This window comes from Oratosquilla oratoria, chromosome 11, assembly GCF_046742065.1.
Source record: "Oratosquilla oratoria isolate Oo_2021 chromosome 11, ASM4674206v1, whole genome shotgun sequence".
Classification (NCBI taxonomy): Eukaryota; Metazoa; Arthropoda; class Malacostraca; order Stomatopoda; family Squillidae; genus Oratosquilla; species Oratosquilla oratoria.
This window is the reverse complement of record NC_134787.1, coordinates 3,975,620-3,993,119: the sequence shown is the minus strand read 5'-3', so window position 1 is coordinate 3,993,119 and position 17,500 is coordinate 3,975,620. Positions and strand designations below refer to the sequence as shown.

The following is a 17,500-nucleotide window of genomic DNA, read 5'->3' as shown; positions in this document are numbered from 1 at the left end:
GTATAGATTTTACCACCGAGAACGTGAAAAAGACGCATGCTAGTACATATGCAGCAAACACTTCGTAGGCGAATCTGAGCCTAATGATGACCCCCCCCACCACATCCAATCCTCCTCTCTCAAGCCCAGAGGAGGTTAGTCCGCCATGCAATGAAACAGTACAATGTTGTCCAATTCAAATTCACGTATGGATTATTCATTACTAACTACAGAGCCTCAGAGGCTTAAGGTAGGTCCACAATGTGCCTCACGCAGATCTGTATGTAGCAGATGTCGGTGTTGAAAGCTGAGCTGAGTGTTTACACTGACGTCCACACAATAGGAATGAGGAAAGAATGCCAGTTTCTCAAATGTCATTCTTATCTATATCATTGGATAGCTCCTATCACTCCGAGTATTTTCAACTCCACAAATACAGTAAGTACCGCAAATTAATAGTAACGTCAGTGGCGGTTTTAAAGTTAGTGTGTTTTTTTACGGGGGGGGGGCGATGGAAAACGGAACAACCGCACCTAACATAACTCTTATTTTGAATGTCACGATTCGGAGTAACTTTTTCTTCATATCATCAAGGCTCGCACTAATGTCCCTTGTTCTTGATATTCCATAAGCAGCGATGCTACTTGCTTCAATAAATCTATAAAATATTGGATGTGTTTACTCAATCTATTGATCACTTTATTACTATTTACTATTTACCTGTTTGTTGTTTGACTGTGCCTATGCGTTTATCTATATATTTTATTTGATACTTACATTATTATAGTTTTTATTTATTTATTCATTGTTATTATTAGGATTTTTTCGCATCCGACCTAGATATGGACCAAAAGGTCTCCTGTCGGCATGCTCCGCCTTTGTAATCCTTTCCCGTCCAATCAATGGGGCTAGCAGAAGCGGCCATGAAGGAGATCGTAAATTTCAGCCTTGTTTCGATCTTGTTTCAACTTTTTAGTCTTCGACGCTCCAACCCAAGCTTCAGTTGAATGTCTATCCTGGCCTCAGGTATACCGTCCTCTCACCTTTGGTTACGGGTCGCATGTCGTCATTACACTGAGATCAACCGCATTTTAGAACATAAGAACATAAGAATGAAGGGGACTGCAAGAGACCATAAGGCCTACACTAGGCAGCTCCGCATAAATGGCAGCAGCACTATCAACAAGAACCCTAACATATAATAGCAATACCGAAGTAACAGTAACATTAACAGGACCGTAAAAGCCTCCAGCAGCTTCTTCCCACACTACCAGCTGGTAATTTACCCAACTGCCGACAGTGTGTGGTAACCGTGACGTCAACATTACGGTTTGCTATTGTCCTGATAAAGGTTGTCATGTCACTGTATACCTACACTTAAACAGACTTTGTATACCTACACTTAAAGAGATTTCCAAAAGACTGGTTCCCCTACGTTTCCAGGAATCGCTTCGAAGTCGGGTCACTCGCGACAAGTGGCAAGACGAAAGATGCTGGCTGGCGTTACTAACGATGATTCATTTCAGGACAAAAGTGGGGAAATATCGTGAGGCCAGATCTCTAACCCAGGAACCTGATGCCAACATAAGACCTCAAGACCTTATCATTTAAGGAACGAAGAGAGGAAGGTTCAGGTGAAAGAGGATGAGGAGAGGGGAATTTAGGAGGGTAAAATACACACACACACACACACACACACACACACACACACACACACACACACACACACACACACAGAAGAGACCTGAAAAAGAACAGCTTCCCACATAGAGTGATAGATGTATGGAACAAATTGGATGAAGAAATAGTGTGTGCAAACACAATACAACAATTTAAGAACAAACTTGATCTTGCGAGATACAAAAACGGGTCACCACGAGCATAGCTCCCCTTCCCGTATAATACAGCTAGGTAAACACACACACACACAGAGGAGGGATAAAATAGGAGGGGGACTGCAATACTGACCGAAGTGAGGAAGATACAAGGCTAAGTTAGACTTGTTAGGACAGTGATGAGTGCAAGATCATAAAGAGAATGGTTTTTGATACCACCGAGTTCATTAGCTTTCTATCCCTATTGCCCATATATCGTTGAGAAGCGTGTGTTCCTAACAAGACCGACAAAGATCCCTGAACAGAATCGTACCTGTGAGGACGAGACTTTTTATTATAATTACTTTACAACTAGTAATTACAATTATAATTACTATACAACTAGTAAAAATGACTGGCCGTTTAAGTCCAAGTGTCTGTCCCCATTTATGTCTGATAAAAAAAAAAAAAAAAAGTAAACCCGGGACAGAAACGATGGAGCATCGCTGCACTCAACATCAGTCTCCGGGCATATATCCGGGCAGGCGCCCGACTCATCCCGACAGTTTAAACGTGAACAGGATATAATCAACAACCACGTTCAGCCTGCCCGTGACCTTGATATCTCTCTCCATTCTCTCTCTCTCTCTCTCTCTCTGTCTCTCTCTTTTTCAATGGGTTATTTTCAACATACAATCATGACTCAAGACCCACCTTTTCTTCATTAGTCATCTACGGCGGGTTTTTCCACGAAGGGAGGGTTGCCTATCCTACTACCATCGGTCAACAAGACTTATCGAAACCATTGATAACTTTAATGTACTAGGCACTCCATAACCAACGTGAATATACATACTAATACCTGCATCTATACCTACACATACAGTACATACATTTGCATATTACCCATCCATTCCAACACCGTTCCTTAATAGACCGAGTTCTGGCTTGCCGCCGGGCGATTTTATTCCCAAGGAACGATTGATGGTATCTGTCAATTATGTCCGCAAGCATCGACATATGCATCGTTATGAAGAAGCCCCAAGGAGAGTTGACCTCACAATGGACTACAACGACAAAGCATGGCAACTGGAAACCTTCGGACCATAACGAAATCTAAAGGGCCATTTACACGGTCAAACAGTTTGACAAACCCGGTTTGTCAGACAAGTGTTTGAAGTGATGTTTGACCGTGTGAATGGGGTATTTGGTCGTCAAACACGTTTGTCGAACGTGTTTGACAACCAAATACCCTATTCACACGGTCAAACATCACTTAAAACACTTCTTTGACAAACCGGGTTTGTCAAACCGTTTGGCCGTCTAAATGCCCCTCAATGAAAAATAAAAGAAACAAGAAAAGAAAAGAAAAATCATCTGCATCCACTTCCCACAAGGTCAGGGTTGTGTAGCCCCACAACGAAGACAGACGTCTTAACCCATCTAGGATGCTGACTGGAGGAGTCTAATCCTCGATCGGCTTACTATGACGCAAACCAAAGGTGGAGGAGGGAGGCAGATGGGGCGACCGAGTTGGTAGTGGTAGTGGTGGTGGTGGTAGTGGTGGACGGAGAAATGCAAAGGATGTGGAGGTGGAGGAGGAGGAATACGAGCGTGGAAGAGGCGAAGTTGACAGCAACACAATGAAACACGAGAGGGAGAATGTGGGAAACGCCCATCACGGTCGTGAATAGGAAATGGGCGCAGAAGTACGGGCTGATTCGTGTGCGACGGGGGGGTGGTGTTTGTGAGGGGGTGGTGGGCGCGAGGGGAAGGTGGGCGCGAGGGGGAGGTGGGTGTAAGGGGGTGGAGTGGGTGCGAGGGGGTGGAGTGGGTGCGAGGGGGTGGAGTGGGTGCGAGGGGGTGGAGTGGGTGCGAGGGGGTGGAGTGGGTGTGATGGGGGTGGAGTGGGTGTGATGGCGGTGGGTGTGAAGGGGCGGTGGGTGCGTAGGTTGAGGGAAGGGTGTTTCTTGCCCATGTTCTGAAGTAATGCAAACCCATTTTCGTTTGTCTAATTAATGTGGGAAAGATGAAAATCGGGAGTACAAGATTTCACACATATGGTGAGGTGCTTACGCCTGCACACGCTTAGCGGCCTAATCCTAGGGGCCCGAGATAGAGACTCTTGTTACTAAGGGAATAGGCAATAACTGGTTAACCAACAGAGATTAACGAATGGAATAGACGTAGCAACCATGTAGTGAGCGCAGAGCCAATCGACTGGTTTAAGGAAAGATTAGATAACTTCATGGATAGGGATGAAAGATGGTAAGGGACATGGAACTGTCTAGTGTAGGCCTTATGGTCTCTTGCAGTCTCCCCCATTCTTATGTTTTATGTTCTCATTCATGAATTTTCCTTATACAAGAGAAATAATCATAATATCGAGCGAGCACAGTTTGGTAAAAATATATCAATTAATCAGGACAAAAACATATTTGCACATTTAAATCCTTTGATTGTTTCAAGACTTTTGCCCACGACTGTACAACACAGCGCCAATCCTTTTCCTCCCAAGAGGACGACTTTACATATTTTGTTCTGGCTGACGTTCCACAGTTTCATTCAGCTGAAGGTCCGAGGCGAGTGGAAGGTGCCTCGAGCTGCTAAGGCTCCCTTCAGCCTTGTTTCAGCTGAATGAATCTAACTGCCCGGCGCTCGTCAGAACAAATCATATTGGAGGCGGGTCAGGTCGGGTCAGGTCATCTTACCTGGGCTTGGCCGTCGACCTAGGATGTCGTCCCGCCTTCCCACCGCCAACCTTGCATGCCGCCGCTTACCTGCAAGAAAAAGAGTAAACGTTGATGACCCGTGACCAATACCAATAAAGCAATTAATACTTGTACTACTATTACTACTAACAAAATAATATTACCATCACCACCACCACTACTATTACTAATAACAACAGCAATGTTAATAATACTTTGAGATAATAACAAGAGTAATTGTAATAATATCAATAAAAATAAATTATAACAACGGCAACAAATAATGAAATCAATACCATGAGTATCACATGAAAAAAACCTGTCACTGAATGGTTGCAGCAACCGGCAGGCGTTTTCATCATGAAGCTAAAGGGTGAGCGACACCCAGCTTACACGGGGTCTCGACCGATCGCGGGCCCGTTCCGCTCTGCGTCCACTTACCCCTCAGCGCCCTTATACATCAAAGAAGGAAAGACCCACTCCATAGGTATCTTAGATCTCATTAACAAAGTTGCATCCATCTGACCTACTTCCCTTTGTATGGGAAGTCGTCACCATTAATTCATTTCGACAATATGATGAATTAAAACACAAGGAAAAACCCGCTCCATAGGTATCTTAGATCTCAATGACAAAGTTGCATCCATCTGACCTACTTCCCTTTGTATGGGAAGTCGTCAGCATTAATTCATTTCGACAATATGATGAATTAAAACACATGATTAACTTAATAGATAAAGTTAATGCAATTATTAAACCCAACATAGAATACTCTCGTTTCCTACATCAGGCCTTTTATGCCCCCCACCTCCCCAATTTATCGACTTGAAAGCACAGAATTCTATCGAACTATATTAATCAAACAAATAATAAATAAACAAATACATAAATAAATATGTCTTCTTCAAGGCCTCATAACGGCGTATTTGACAGACATTTATTTTCTGAGTAAATCCTACAAGCTCTCAATCAACTAAATGAGTAAGTGTACGTGTGAGTGAGTGAGTGAGTGAGTGAGTGAGTGTGAGAGTGAGTGAGGAGGAGGAGGAGGAGGAGGAGGAGGAGGGGGAGGAGGAGGAGGAGGAGGGGGAGGAGGAGGAGGAGGGGGCAGTCTCCTATTGTGTGAATGATTGGTTGACAATGAGCAGTCTTGGTGCCACTATTACTAGCCTACACGGCGCCAACCCCTACTCGATGATGATGATGATGATGATGATGATGATGATGATGATGATGATGATGATGATGATAAACAACAAAAATATACACGATTCGAGACTAACTCAAGCCAATGCAAATTACATGAAAACTACTTGGCAGCAAAGGTAGATTGTATCTTTTAATTTATCTAGGTATGTGTTAACGCCCTTCCTTATCTAGAAGGAATGGCTAGATAGCCTTCCATCGCCTGAAGAAGAAACGTTGACCTGATATTTCTAGGAATTATGGAAAAAATATAGTTACCACTTGCGTGGCTGCTTCGTCTGAACAGGATCCTCACCGACCGAGACCCCACCCAAACCGAATCTGAGGTGTCTCATGTAACGTGTCACCACCGAAGACTTTTGTCACGCGACACAATTGGGGCGTGACACTCTCGATAGGGATCAGCGTTACTACAACAAACACTGGCCAAGGTAGTACCAGCAATCGATCCTCGAGTCAGTCGCTTCCGCTCTCGTTGGCGTCAGCAGAAGTCAATTTCACAAAAGATATCATCTCAACTAGGGGTATGCCGATTAATCGGCATCGGCGAGAATCGGCACTTTTTTGGTTAATCGGTATCGGTATCAGCGAAAATCTGTATTTTATTTATATATATATATATATATATATATATATATATATATATATATATATATATATATATATATATATATATGATTTGATTTGATTTGATTTGATTTGATTTGATTTGATTTTTTTTTTCTTATTTTATTTTATTTTTTCCCAGAATGGGATTCGTCATCGGCAATATTTTTCCGATGCCGATGCTTTTAGAACAAGAGCACAAGTCGGATTAAATCTTCGAGAAAATTATATTAATTTCTAATTATGCTTTTGTAAATCTTATATAAAATTAAACTAAAAATAATATACATATATTGAAATAGCAAAGTTTCTACAACAGAAATTAAGCGAGAGTAATATGGGAGTACATCGCCCGGGTGCCCATGGCCTCGGTCGATTTTACCCGCTTAGTCCACAGCAATTTATAGCCAAACGAATTGTTTATAAAGATTTTTTATGCATTTTGACAAGTAAATATATAGCAATACATCTTTATGCATTTTGGCTTAATAGTTCTCCGTAATTCAAAAATAAAATTTTTGTAAGTAGACTTTAAAGGCTTAAAATTCGCTAAATTAAAACATCTGGCTTCTTTATAAATAGTAGCACATGTATTTTATTAGCGTTTTTAAAGTTTATATTAACGTTTGTTTTATCTAATAAGAAATTGCTCATCAACAACATAGTAAAAAATATTTAAAAAATTTGCTCTATACATTTATATATTGTTTTAGTGATTATGTACTACTTGCTTATAGAATAAAACCGCTAATTAATCTTAAGTGATGCTGGTTAAAAAACAATTGTAAACAAGAATTCTAATAAAAAAGTAGATACGTAATAATTTTTTTAAAAAGTAGCCCAATCTGTCGTGTAAAAATCTACATATGATATAAAGCAAGTACAAAATCACAGTTCAATTACTTTATATTAAAACTGACATAACGTAATTATATAACATGGAACCGGCATCGGCATCGGCAACTAAGAGTGAATAGGACTCTGCATCGGTAATTAATGGTAAATAGAAATCGGCATCGGCAAAAAATGGAATCGGCATACCCCTACTCTCAACGGACGTGTCGAACACAAGACCAACATTCGAACATCCGAACACGCACGCACACACTCACGCAAGCACATATACAAACGCAAGCACACACACACACACACACACACACACACAGATAGCGGGGACGTGGATGGTAAAATTATCACGAATCACAACCAAATTTTCAAAGATAACACAGACACACACTGGTATATCGAAGTTGTACGACACAGATCAAATCCCTTAACATATAACTCTATATGTAGTGGACGCGAGCACGCGCACACCTTCCCACCAACCTACCCCGAATGATTGGAAACCCCGAAGTTATACGCGTATATCCTGTATATTAAGTTTCCGGTCTACACCTGTCTAGTACATTATACAACTATTTAATGAGCTATTTACATCCGAAATATTCGGCTCACAAATATAGTGCAGTTCGAGCCACACACTGTAACATGACATCCCACAGTCCGTAATCGATTCCACCAATGGATGGCAAACACATGACCAATCGAACGAAAGTACGCCAACTGTAAATTTAACGTAATCATTATGATTACCCACGTCTCCGCCCATAACTGATGCCACGCGCTACATAATACTGGTCCCAGTGATGACGCTTAGCAATAAACCGCAGCTGTGTGTATGTGTATGTGTGTGTGTGTGTGTGTGTGTGTGTGTGTGTGTGTGTGTGTGTGTGTGTGTGTGTGTGTGTGTGTGTGTGTGTGTGTGTGTGTGTGTGTGTGTGATCACTAGACGGCCCTAAAAGTTATAAATATCGTCGTACGTAAAACTTGTAACGAATGAATCATTCGTTGCATAAGTAAGGGGTAATTCATTTCAGATACGTTATCTCCGTGATTATACTTTCGGTGATTTATTATGAATTAATTACTGGTATCAACAGCGATATAACTCAGCTATTTATAAATACATATTTTACACACACACACATATATATACATATCTATATATATATATATATATATATATATATATACACACATACGTGTGTGTGTATGTGTGTGTGTGTGTGTGTGTGTGTGTGTGTGTGTGTGTGTGCGCTTTTACATATGCCATTTACATAGACATAACATTATAGCTGGTTGTTTCCCTGCAACAAAACTGGATCACTAATTTTATTGGCAGAAAATTTCCACAGAAGGGGAGAGAAAAGGAAGTGGGGATGAGTGGGGATGGAGGAGGGGGAGGGGCTTTAGAGGCCCTGGTTTCCAGGAGGCTTGGTTTCCAGGGTCCCTGGCTTGGGGGACCCCTTGGAAACGCCGCCCGTAACTACGTATCAGAAACATAGCCTGGAAGAAGTCCACAAGGCATAGAGAGGGAGGAGGTGGTTGGTTGGGTGGTGGTGGTGGTGGTGGTGGTGGTGGCGTTGGGGGTGGTGATGGAGTAGGGATGTTCACCTTCGCCATGGCTACGAAGTTCTCCTCTTCCGTCCACGGGCAATCGAAGACGTGGTGGAGCGGCACTCGACTCCACCGGTCCTTCCACCAGAACAAAATCTCCGAAGTCCGTCGACGAGGTCAACACTGGACACGTCAGGATATATTCCCCAGGAATATAGCGGATAGTGTCACTCATTCTAGCTGCCGTCTGACGATTTTATTCCGTGGGTAAATCCTTTTCCGCATCGAGTGTCAAAAAACTATCTTGGGCTGTCGCTGGGCGGTTTTATTTACTTGGTGTAGGGGGGGGGAACGAAACGAGAGGGTCAACTGCTTCCTTTGGAAGGTGGACCTCATGAATTTTGTTCTATTCTTCACGTTACCGTTCATCTGAGGGGCAGACCCTGGCGTGAGGAGAGAAAGAGTTTAAATCCAGTGCCAAGAACCAAGAGTAGAGAGTAGAGAGTAGAGAGTAGAGAGCCAAGAACCGAGAGCCGTGAACAAATACCCTGAAAGCTCCCGGGGGCACGCCCTGGACCGCCGGGAATGCGGCACTCAGGAACCGCAGCCGCAGTTACAACAGACTCAAAAGCTTGCTTTATTCGCCGCATTCTCTCCGTGCAGCAGGCTGCTGCGGCTGCTGCGGCTGGCGGGGGCGCTGCCAGCAAGGGGGCCTTGTTGGCGCCGCCGCCGCCGCCGCCGTCGTCAGGCCTCGGGCATACCAAGGAAACATCGTCCCTAAAGACGTTGCTCAGCCGCCCGTTCTGGCTGTCGCCACGCGATTTCATTCAGCCGTAGGAAGTCTTCAGGTGTATGTCTGCCGTCAGGCTATTTTATTCAGTTTGGAGGAAGGCAAAAGCACGGGAAGTAAAAAGACTAAATACTCGATTACCATCACGTCTGTCTAGTCCAGTGGTTCCCAAACTGTGGGTAAATTACCCCATGGGGGGGGGGGAGGAGGTAACAAATTTTCGGGGGGTAATGGAGGGGTGACAAAAAATAAAAAATAAAATAAAATAAAATAAAGAAAACACTGCGGTACCTGGGATTAGGATTAAGGTTAACTTAGTACGTATAATTGTAAAACTGAAAATGTTTGGGAACAATTCTTGAGACATGTATATCACGACAACCATGAGTCAAGCAATAAAACTGAGGATTCGGGTTTATATAAAAACTATACTATTTTTACTCCTACTATTACTACTACTATTAATAATCATACTACTGATACTACACGACGGTAAGAACAATCATACCAAGAAAAACACGACGAGAGTAATTTCAGTAGTCCGACGCATCTCATCTACTTCTGAACGACAAAATAAAATTTCACCAATTTCCACCCCGCACAGATGGTTCCCGTGTCGAGCGAGATGGACCAAGACATTGAGAATCCCCCAGAAAAAAAGACGATGCAGGGATTAGCATAACTCAGTTAAAAACAACGTCTACATTCCCGCATCCAGGGTCGCACTCCACCCTCGAACAGAGAGCGAGAACGTCACAATAATTCTCTCGGTGCTTGCGTTCCAACAACACCCGGGGACATAACATACTTCACCCGGGGGAGAGGTGGATGTCAAAGAACAGGGCTATAACCACCTTTGCCAAACGAGCACACGTCCCTGTCCCCGTTCCTCCCGCGTCTGAAGCGAAAAGCTTCATCTTCACGACTCCACTTCAGCGCAAGTGCCTGTGCTCCATCTGCACCACTTCCCATGTGGCCAAACACGATTTATCCACTTGTTCTTATCCAGGAAAGGAAGACTTTTGCCACAAACCTAAAGCAGGCTTAAGCACAACTATGATTAAAAATGCGTAACCGGCATCGTACCCCGACTTCCATCATCTACGAGGACAATAAGAGATTTCACGCCTTCATGGTCCACTGCAGAAGCACCGTTCTATAACCACGAGGGACGATACAGCCTCTGTACATCACCAAGGGACTGCTGATAACGTATCTATCATGAAATGCAGTCAAGAAAGAGACTCCTCTGACATTCAAGAGTGTCATATTTTAGGGCAAAGATATACTTTTGACAAACAAAAGATCTGCTTTGACTGACTTTGTCGAAAAAAAAGTTCGATCATGAAGAGGAAGAGGGAGGAAGAAGGAGGAGGAGGAGGAGGAGGAGGAGGAAGAATTTGTAGTACGTAGAGAGGTAATGAATGGGCACATAACACCCCCTTTTTATGGTTTGAGGCCAACAGTGCTATGGGGCGGAATCCCCCAAACAGTCACTCCATCAGAACGCGACACCAGTACTGAACTTCACTTCGCTCTTAATACTTTTCTGGGTACACACACCGAAAAATATCCACCAAGGTCTGGTTGGCACGTAAGGGGTTGTATGTAAACAAACCCAAGCTCAATTCTAAACGAAACCGCACTAATTTTTCTCCAAAGGAAGATGAACTTGACGATGTCACCGTATAAGACGCACTTGCTACATCGACTTTCCACACGTATAGGACACACTGCACCGCATCCACGGGCTTCCATGGAACTTAATTAACATCCACCACTGTCCCTAATGTGAGAACACGGACTAACCGGTGGTGGTTCCTGCTGTACACGACGCGATAAGGTTATCTCGAGATAAAACGCTCTGCAATCACTCAAATCATCAACAAGCGTTGCTTATCACTTTTTTCATTTAACTTTCTTGACCTGACTGTGTTTGCCCGAACTCGCTCGGAATGACGCCGGGTCGGTTTTATTCACACAAGGGAGGTGGGGGGCGCCCTCAGAGGGGGGGGGGGGCCGAGACTATCTATGAACCCTCCGCTTCCCAAGGGTAGCCAAGGAAATGAATAAAACGGTTCGACATTACCCTTACATACGAGAAACAGTGACATGCGGTATGGAAAGGGCTAATCAGAGGTTGATATCTGTGGAACCAACATGATTTCTGATAACCATTTTATTCCTAAAATATCTTACATTCATTATATATATATTTTTGTTCTTATTTATTTCCAACCAGGGACCAGGGACGGTCACCTACAAGTGCTTGTCCTGCGAAACGTAGGACGTAGAATCATCGCATCTCATCTCCCCGTCCCCCGTCTCACAAAACCCGTCAACGCCTTCACCTTCATTTGGAGGTGGAGCGGCCCCCTACCCCACGGGACCGGGACTTGGTCTCCGGACCGGGACCCTGCAGTCTCCATCATCCTGGACTCCATTTCCTCCTTTTCAACTCCTGCACTCCAATGAGCAAGAACTGGTCCCGCACGACACAACACAGACAACTCAAAATTTTCCGCATCGAAATGAAGACCCGGGGATCGCTGCCAAATGCTGCGAGGATGCGGGTTTCTAGTCTGTGAACCTTGAAGCAATAATTATCATAATTATCATTACTACTACTACTACTACTATTAGTAGTAGTGGTAGTAGCATTATTATTATCATCATTGTTATTCTTACTCTATTATTATTACTACTTTATTATTATTATTATTACTACAAATTTTTGCCCAATTCCATTTTCCAGACCCCTTGTGTAATCATTAGATTTAAAGCATTTGGACTGCTTATAATTAGGTCTACTTTCAACCTTTTTCTTTTTCTATCCCTCCTTATCACACATAAGAACAAAAAAAAAGTAGAATTCTAATGGGCACGCCTCTGCTCCAGTGGAATGTATGATTCATCACTGTACGTATGCCTTGGAATGTTTCCCACATCTGATGCACGCACACACATACACATACACACACACACACACACACACACACACACACACACACACACACGCACATACGTTTCCCGCATAATCTCGACAACCCGTCTCTGAGCCTGAAATCTTATCAAAGGTCGTTAAAACATATTTCAGGTTTTTGTTGTGTAAACCTAGTTAAATGTGATGACTTTATACTACATAGTTTTTACTCTATTCCACTTGTTATGCTTGTGCGCCTCACGGTACGTACGTCTATAGTGTGTCTGTGTATTTTTTTACACACTTTAACGTGACTCTTTGTGTTCCGCTGTCGTCAAATGAATATTTACAAAAACGATGACCTCTCACTATCAGTAGGTCACGATTTAACTGGGATGGAAAACTCTCGATGCAATAGCTTATCGCCTGATAACATTTTCTCATATGCAACATTCTCCGACATTCTTCCTTGCAACAACATGCATGTTTAAATTAAACCGTTGAATTATTGTAAGCATATTCCTTTTTCCCTTAATGATTTAAAAAGAATCCTAGATTTCGAGTTTTTAGTTTGTAAATCCTGAGATACCTTCGGCTGCAGATGCCTAATGCCTTTCACCATAAAGGCGCAGATCAAATGAATTCTCCAAATCACGACCGAAAACCTCAGCCACGTTCGAGATGTTTTCGCTCACCCTATTTGGTTTTATTCAGCCAAGGGTGGTTTGGATTTTAAAAAGAATCCGAGTATCTAAAATATATATATATATATATATATATATATATATATATATATATATATATAGAGAGAGAGAGAGAGAGAGAGAGAGAGAGTGGGAGAGATGTGAGTGTGGGTGGGAGAAAGATGGGAGGAGAGAGAGAGAGAGAGAGAGAGAGAGAGAGAGAGAGAGAGAGAGAGAGAGAGAGAGAGAGAGAGAGAGAGAGAGAGAGCGCGACTGGCAACCCCAGTACTTCCCCGTAACTGGACTCAATGTCGGTGTGAACATAATCATTAGTGACACATTGTTCTGGGAAACGTAGTGAAAGTCAGATGGATAACAAAACAACGTGAGAAAGGAAAAAGGAGAAAACCGAGAGGAAAATGACGGGACAACCGAAGGAAGGAAAGATGGATGGAGTAGATAATGATAAACGGCGACCCCCCCCCCAAAAAAAAAAATGGAAGTAGGATGTCAAGGCGCTATCTCATTGTTCTATTTTTCCTCCGACTGCTGGAGGAAACTGATATGCCGGAGGAAAATAATATTCCCCCCCAACATATCAAACGACATTATACGTAAATTGTTGAGAAAACAAAACAGTCTGACGTAGTGATTTTACGGCGGAAAAAGTTCTGGGGGTCGGCGGAAAAATAGCCCAGTATGATAAGGCCTCCTTCAGGGCAGATGGAGATAGGAGAGACGAAGGGAAAGCGGACGTGTAGGTGGGTAAGAGGGTACATGGGTAGAAGGGAAGGAGGAACAGAAGGAAGGAAGGAAGGAAGTAGAGAAGGATAGAAGGAAAGAAGAGAAGGGAAGGAGGAACACAAGGAAGGAAGGAAGGAAGGGAGAAAGGAAAGAAGGAAGGATAGAAGGAAAGAAGGAAGGATAGAAGGAAGAAAGGAAGGAGAGAAGGATAGAAGAAAGGGGTTGGGATGGAATATTGGAAGTTAAGGAGACGAGATAGATGAGTAGCAAGGAAAGACGAAAGGAAGATGAGATGGAAGTAGGAAAGGACGCAGGAAGGTTAGAATGGTAAAGGAAAGAAGAAAGGTAAGGATGACAGAGGTGGGTGGGGTGGGAAGGAGAGGAGACCGAGAGGTGGGAAGGAGAAGAGACGATACAGAGGAACGGTGGGAACCTTACGTGGAAGAAGCGAAAGAGGAAGAGGAAGAAGAGGAGTAGGAAAAGAAGGAGGAAGAGGAGGTGGAGGAGTAGGAAGAGAGGAAGGAAGAGGAGGAGGAAGAGGAGGTGGAGGAGGAGGAAGAGGAGGTGGAGGAGTAGGAAGAGAAGGAGGAAGAGGAGGAGGAAGAGGAGGTGGAGGAGTAGGAAGAGGAGGAGGAAGAGGAGATTGAGGAACCGCCGTGACAACCAGCGTGGGGCCAGGAAGTATCAGGAATCTAGGACGATGATTTGAGGGTTAGTTGACCCATTAGGTGGAAGCTACAGCCAACCCCAACGCCCCTCCCCCCGCCAGCTGTCAAGACACAAAAGAGGCTTTTTTACTCATTTGAGAGACGGGAGGGGAGTAATTCTTTACAATTCGTTTGTTCTCACTCAAAAATACGGCACCACTGAGCCGTCAGTGATTCACGACCTTCTTCACTCTATTCCCATCTTCATGATTACTCAACGTTTGTGTGGTTCCTCATAACTTTTTCTTCCAAATCCCACTAAAAACAAATAAAAATAGAAATAAATAAATAAATAAAATAAATAAATAAAAACCTTGATGAAGCGTAAATCTTTGCTTTATTACAAAATTGACAGTTTTAGTTGTCTTACAGTTGATAGCTGTTTGTGATATTCTTAACTTTTATTCATAGACTACATTATGTAGAAATGTATAATTTGTAACAGCAAGCCATGACCCTCAGGTCCACTGCCTTATGTAGTCCTTCAAGCCTTGCTTTAGCTGAATAATATCCCCTGGCGACTGCTGAAATGGATTCTGATCGGGGACTGTTTACAAGTGTGAAGCGAAGGGGAGATGGAGAATGCGGAGGCGGCAAAGGACGGAATGGAGGAAGGAGGAGAGAGGAGGAGAGAGGAGGAGAGAGGAGAGAGGAGGAGGTTGGGGAGGGGAAGACAAAAGTCGAAGCTAAGAGAGACTGAATACAAGATCAAAAGGGGAGATAAAACTGGCTATTGAAACAAACAGAAAAACTCCCTCTACAATGGCTGGGTGACAGAACTGAGGCATTCTTGTGCTGATGACCTCAAGCTCTAGAATACAAAAGGCGACAAAGAGCGCATCGATCTTGCTCAGAACAACGCCAACACATTTATACACTAATGCAGATGAGGGACGGGAGGTCCCTAGCCTGCACGGGGGTTCAGTAAACCGTGACCCCGTTCAAGCTGGGGGGTATTGACCCTTCCACTACTACCTAAAGGGAGTGTTCAACCTTAAACGTCAACTGCAGGACCCTCTGTCTATCCTCTAGGGAAAGTGACAACCTCTGTACCTCATCACGTTGGCTTCATCCTATTTGGTAAGGTTTCTCTGCCGTTGACATGTGCATCATTCTAAACTCCGCCATGTGATTTTATTCATCCGAAGGAAAATCCCCTGGGCAGCCTAATGCAAAAGGTGATGCAGAACCAACCCTATCAAACTTGTCACACACTTTGGGAATCAAGGTCTCAGATGCATACTATAATTGCCAGACATTTCACTCACACACACACACACACACACATACACACACACACACACACACACACAGTTGGTAGAGGACTGAACTACTACCATGGTGGTGCCCGCAGTACTTGGCTCGAATCCTGCCCAGGGCCGAAATTATTTCGGTACCGCTGCGCTTCGGGTCGTTACTCTGACACTCGTGGGCGGGGAGTTGGGTGTGTGTTAAGGTCATAGCATTACCCATAGATCGGACCTATGAGCTCTGAGCTCTCTTCCAGGAAGGAAATAGCTGTCGATCACGAGTCCAACACGTGATCCAAAGACCAAGTGAATACACACACGCACACAATCTTCCCAAATAGGACAATGGAAGGGCGGGACAGAATACAACCGGAAGTAACAGCGGCCAAACCATAAAACATTTCTAAGAGTTGTGATGAAAAGAAAGTAGGAAGTTAATAGCAAGTAAAAGATAAACAAGGAGAGGAGAGCAGATGGAGCATGAACACGTTGACCCAACCACGCACAACCTTGCAAGGGGGCAATGGTACCCTGAGCATTCGCAGGGATTAACTGATCAATGAATAGAATCTGAAATTGTAAACAAGAGAGACGGGATGCAAAGAATTATACTTCGTCTTGTAAAAATCACTTATACAAAACTCTCTTTCACACACATGATGAGAAACACAGAGACAGAGAGAGAGAGAGAGAGAGAGAGAGAGAGAGAGAGAGAGAGAGAGAGAGAGAGAGAGAGAGAGATAATAAGTACAACCACCCTCTCAGCCCCACCCACTCCCAGCCCTCTGGCTTACAATGAGAATAAAATCACATGAAAATTGAGAATATCCTGTCTATGCAGTTTCCGGTGTTGGCCGTTAGGTTACAAAGGCACTAAGTGCGATCTGCGCCCACAGCATACGAGAGTTTAAAAAGAATTACACGTCGTTAAAAGGATATCCGTCCCAGAGGAAAAATATCCCGATTAGAAACACACACACACTCCTTTCTCTCTCTCTCTCTCTTTCTCTCTCTCACACAAACACAATTATACATATATATATATATATATATATATATATATATATATATATATTGACCATTTTATTAACAACGTATTATATAATTTAAAATTATATTTGACCCAATGGGTCACAAGTGGTCTAGTATATATATATATATATATATATATATATATATATATATAATTTCTCTAAAAAGGGTGGCTAAATAAAATGTTGATCTTATTTGATTATTGAATCCTATCATGCAAGTAAAAACAAACCCATTATGAAAGATAAAAACTAAAAATAATCTCATTTAACCGCACCGAACCTAGAATGCACCATTGCATACCAACACGCTTTAAACAAATCAACTCAAGACAAAATGAAAAAATAAATAAACAAAAATAATAATAGTAATAATAATAATAATAATAATAATAATAATAATAGTAACAATAACAGTAATAATAATAATAATAATAATAATAACAGAATAGAAATAAAGAAACAAATAAAAACGATATCTGAAGGTCGTCTCCTAGGATCCTGCAAATACTCTTCCGCCATGTTTCCTTCATAGGACATACATGTGACGTCAAAGATGACAAAAGAAGTAAAATCACATTTGCTTAATGCCTCCATTACCTTGAAAAGAATGGCGAAAAATACCAAATACAGGAAGTTACGAACAGATTTTAAAT

The 17,500-nt window shown here is 42.8% G+C and overlaps 1 protein-coding gene across 10 annotated transcripts in view; it reads right to left on the bottom strand.

The window, feature by feature from the left end:
• Positions 1-17,500, bottom strand: part of Mrtf (Myocardin-related transcription factor) — a 314,147-nt gene that overhangs the window by 107,937 nt on the left and 188,710 nt on the right. Inside the window, exons 1-3 of one of the 10 annotated variants that reach the window (XM_076192245.1) lie at positions 11,206-11,305; positions 8,774-9,159; positions 4,505-4,573 (exon numbers count right to left, since the gene is read on the bottom strand). The exons of 6 other annotated variants lie outside the window; for them this stretch is intronic. In XM_076192245.1, coding sequence (XP_076048360.1) covers positions 4,505-4,573; positions 8,774-8,951 — 247 coding nt within the window. In that variant the 5' untranslated portion in view covers positions 8,952-9,159; positions 11,206-11,305. Of the gene's footprint in view, positions 1-4,504; positions 4,574-8,773; positions 9,160-11,205; positions 11,306-17,500 lie in introns of those variants that run through there. 3 more of the 10 variants (XM_076192247.1, XM_076192246.1, XM_076192252.1) reach the window with 3 other exon arrangements.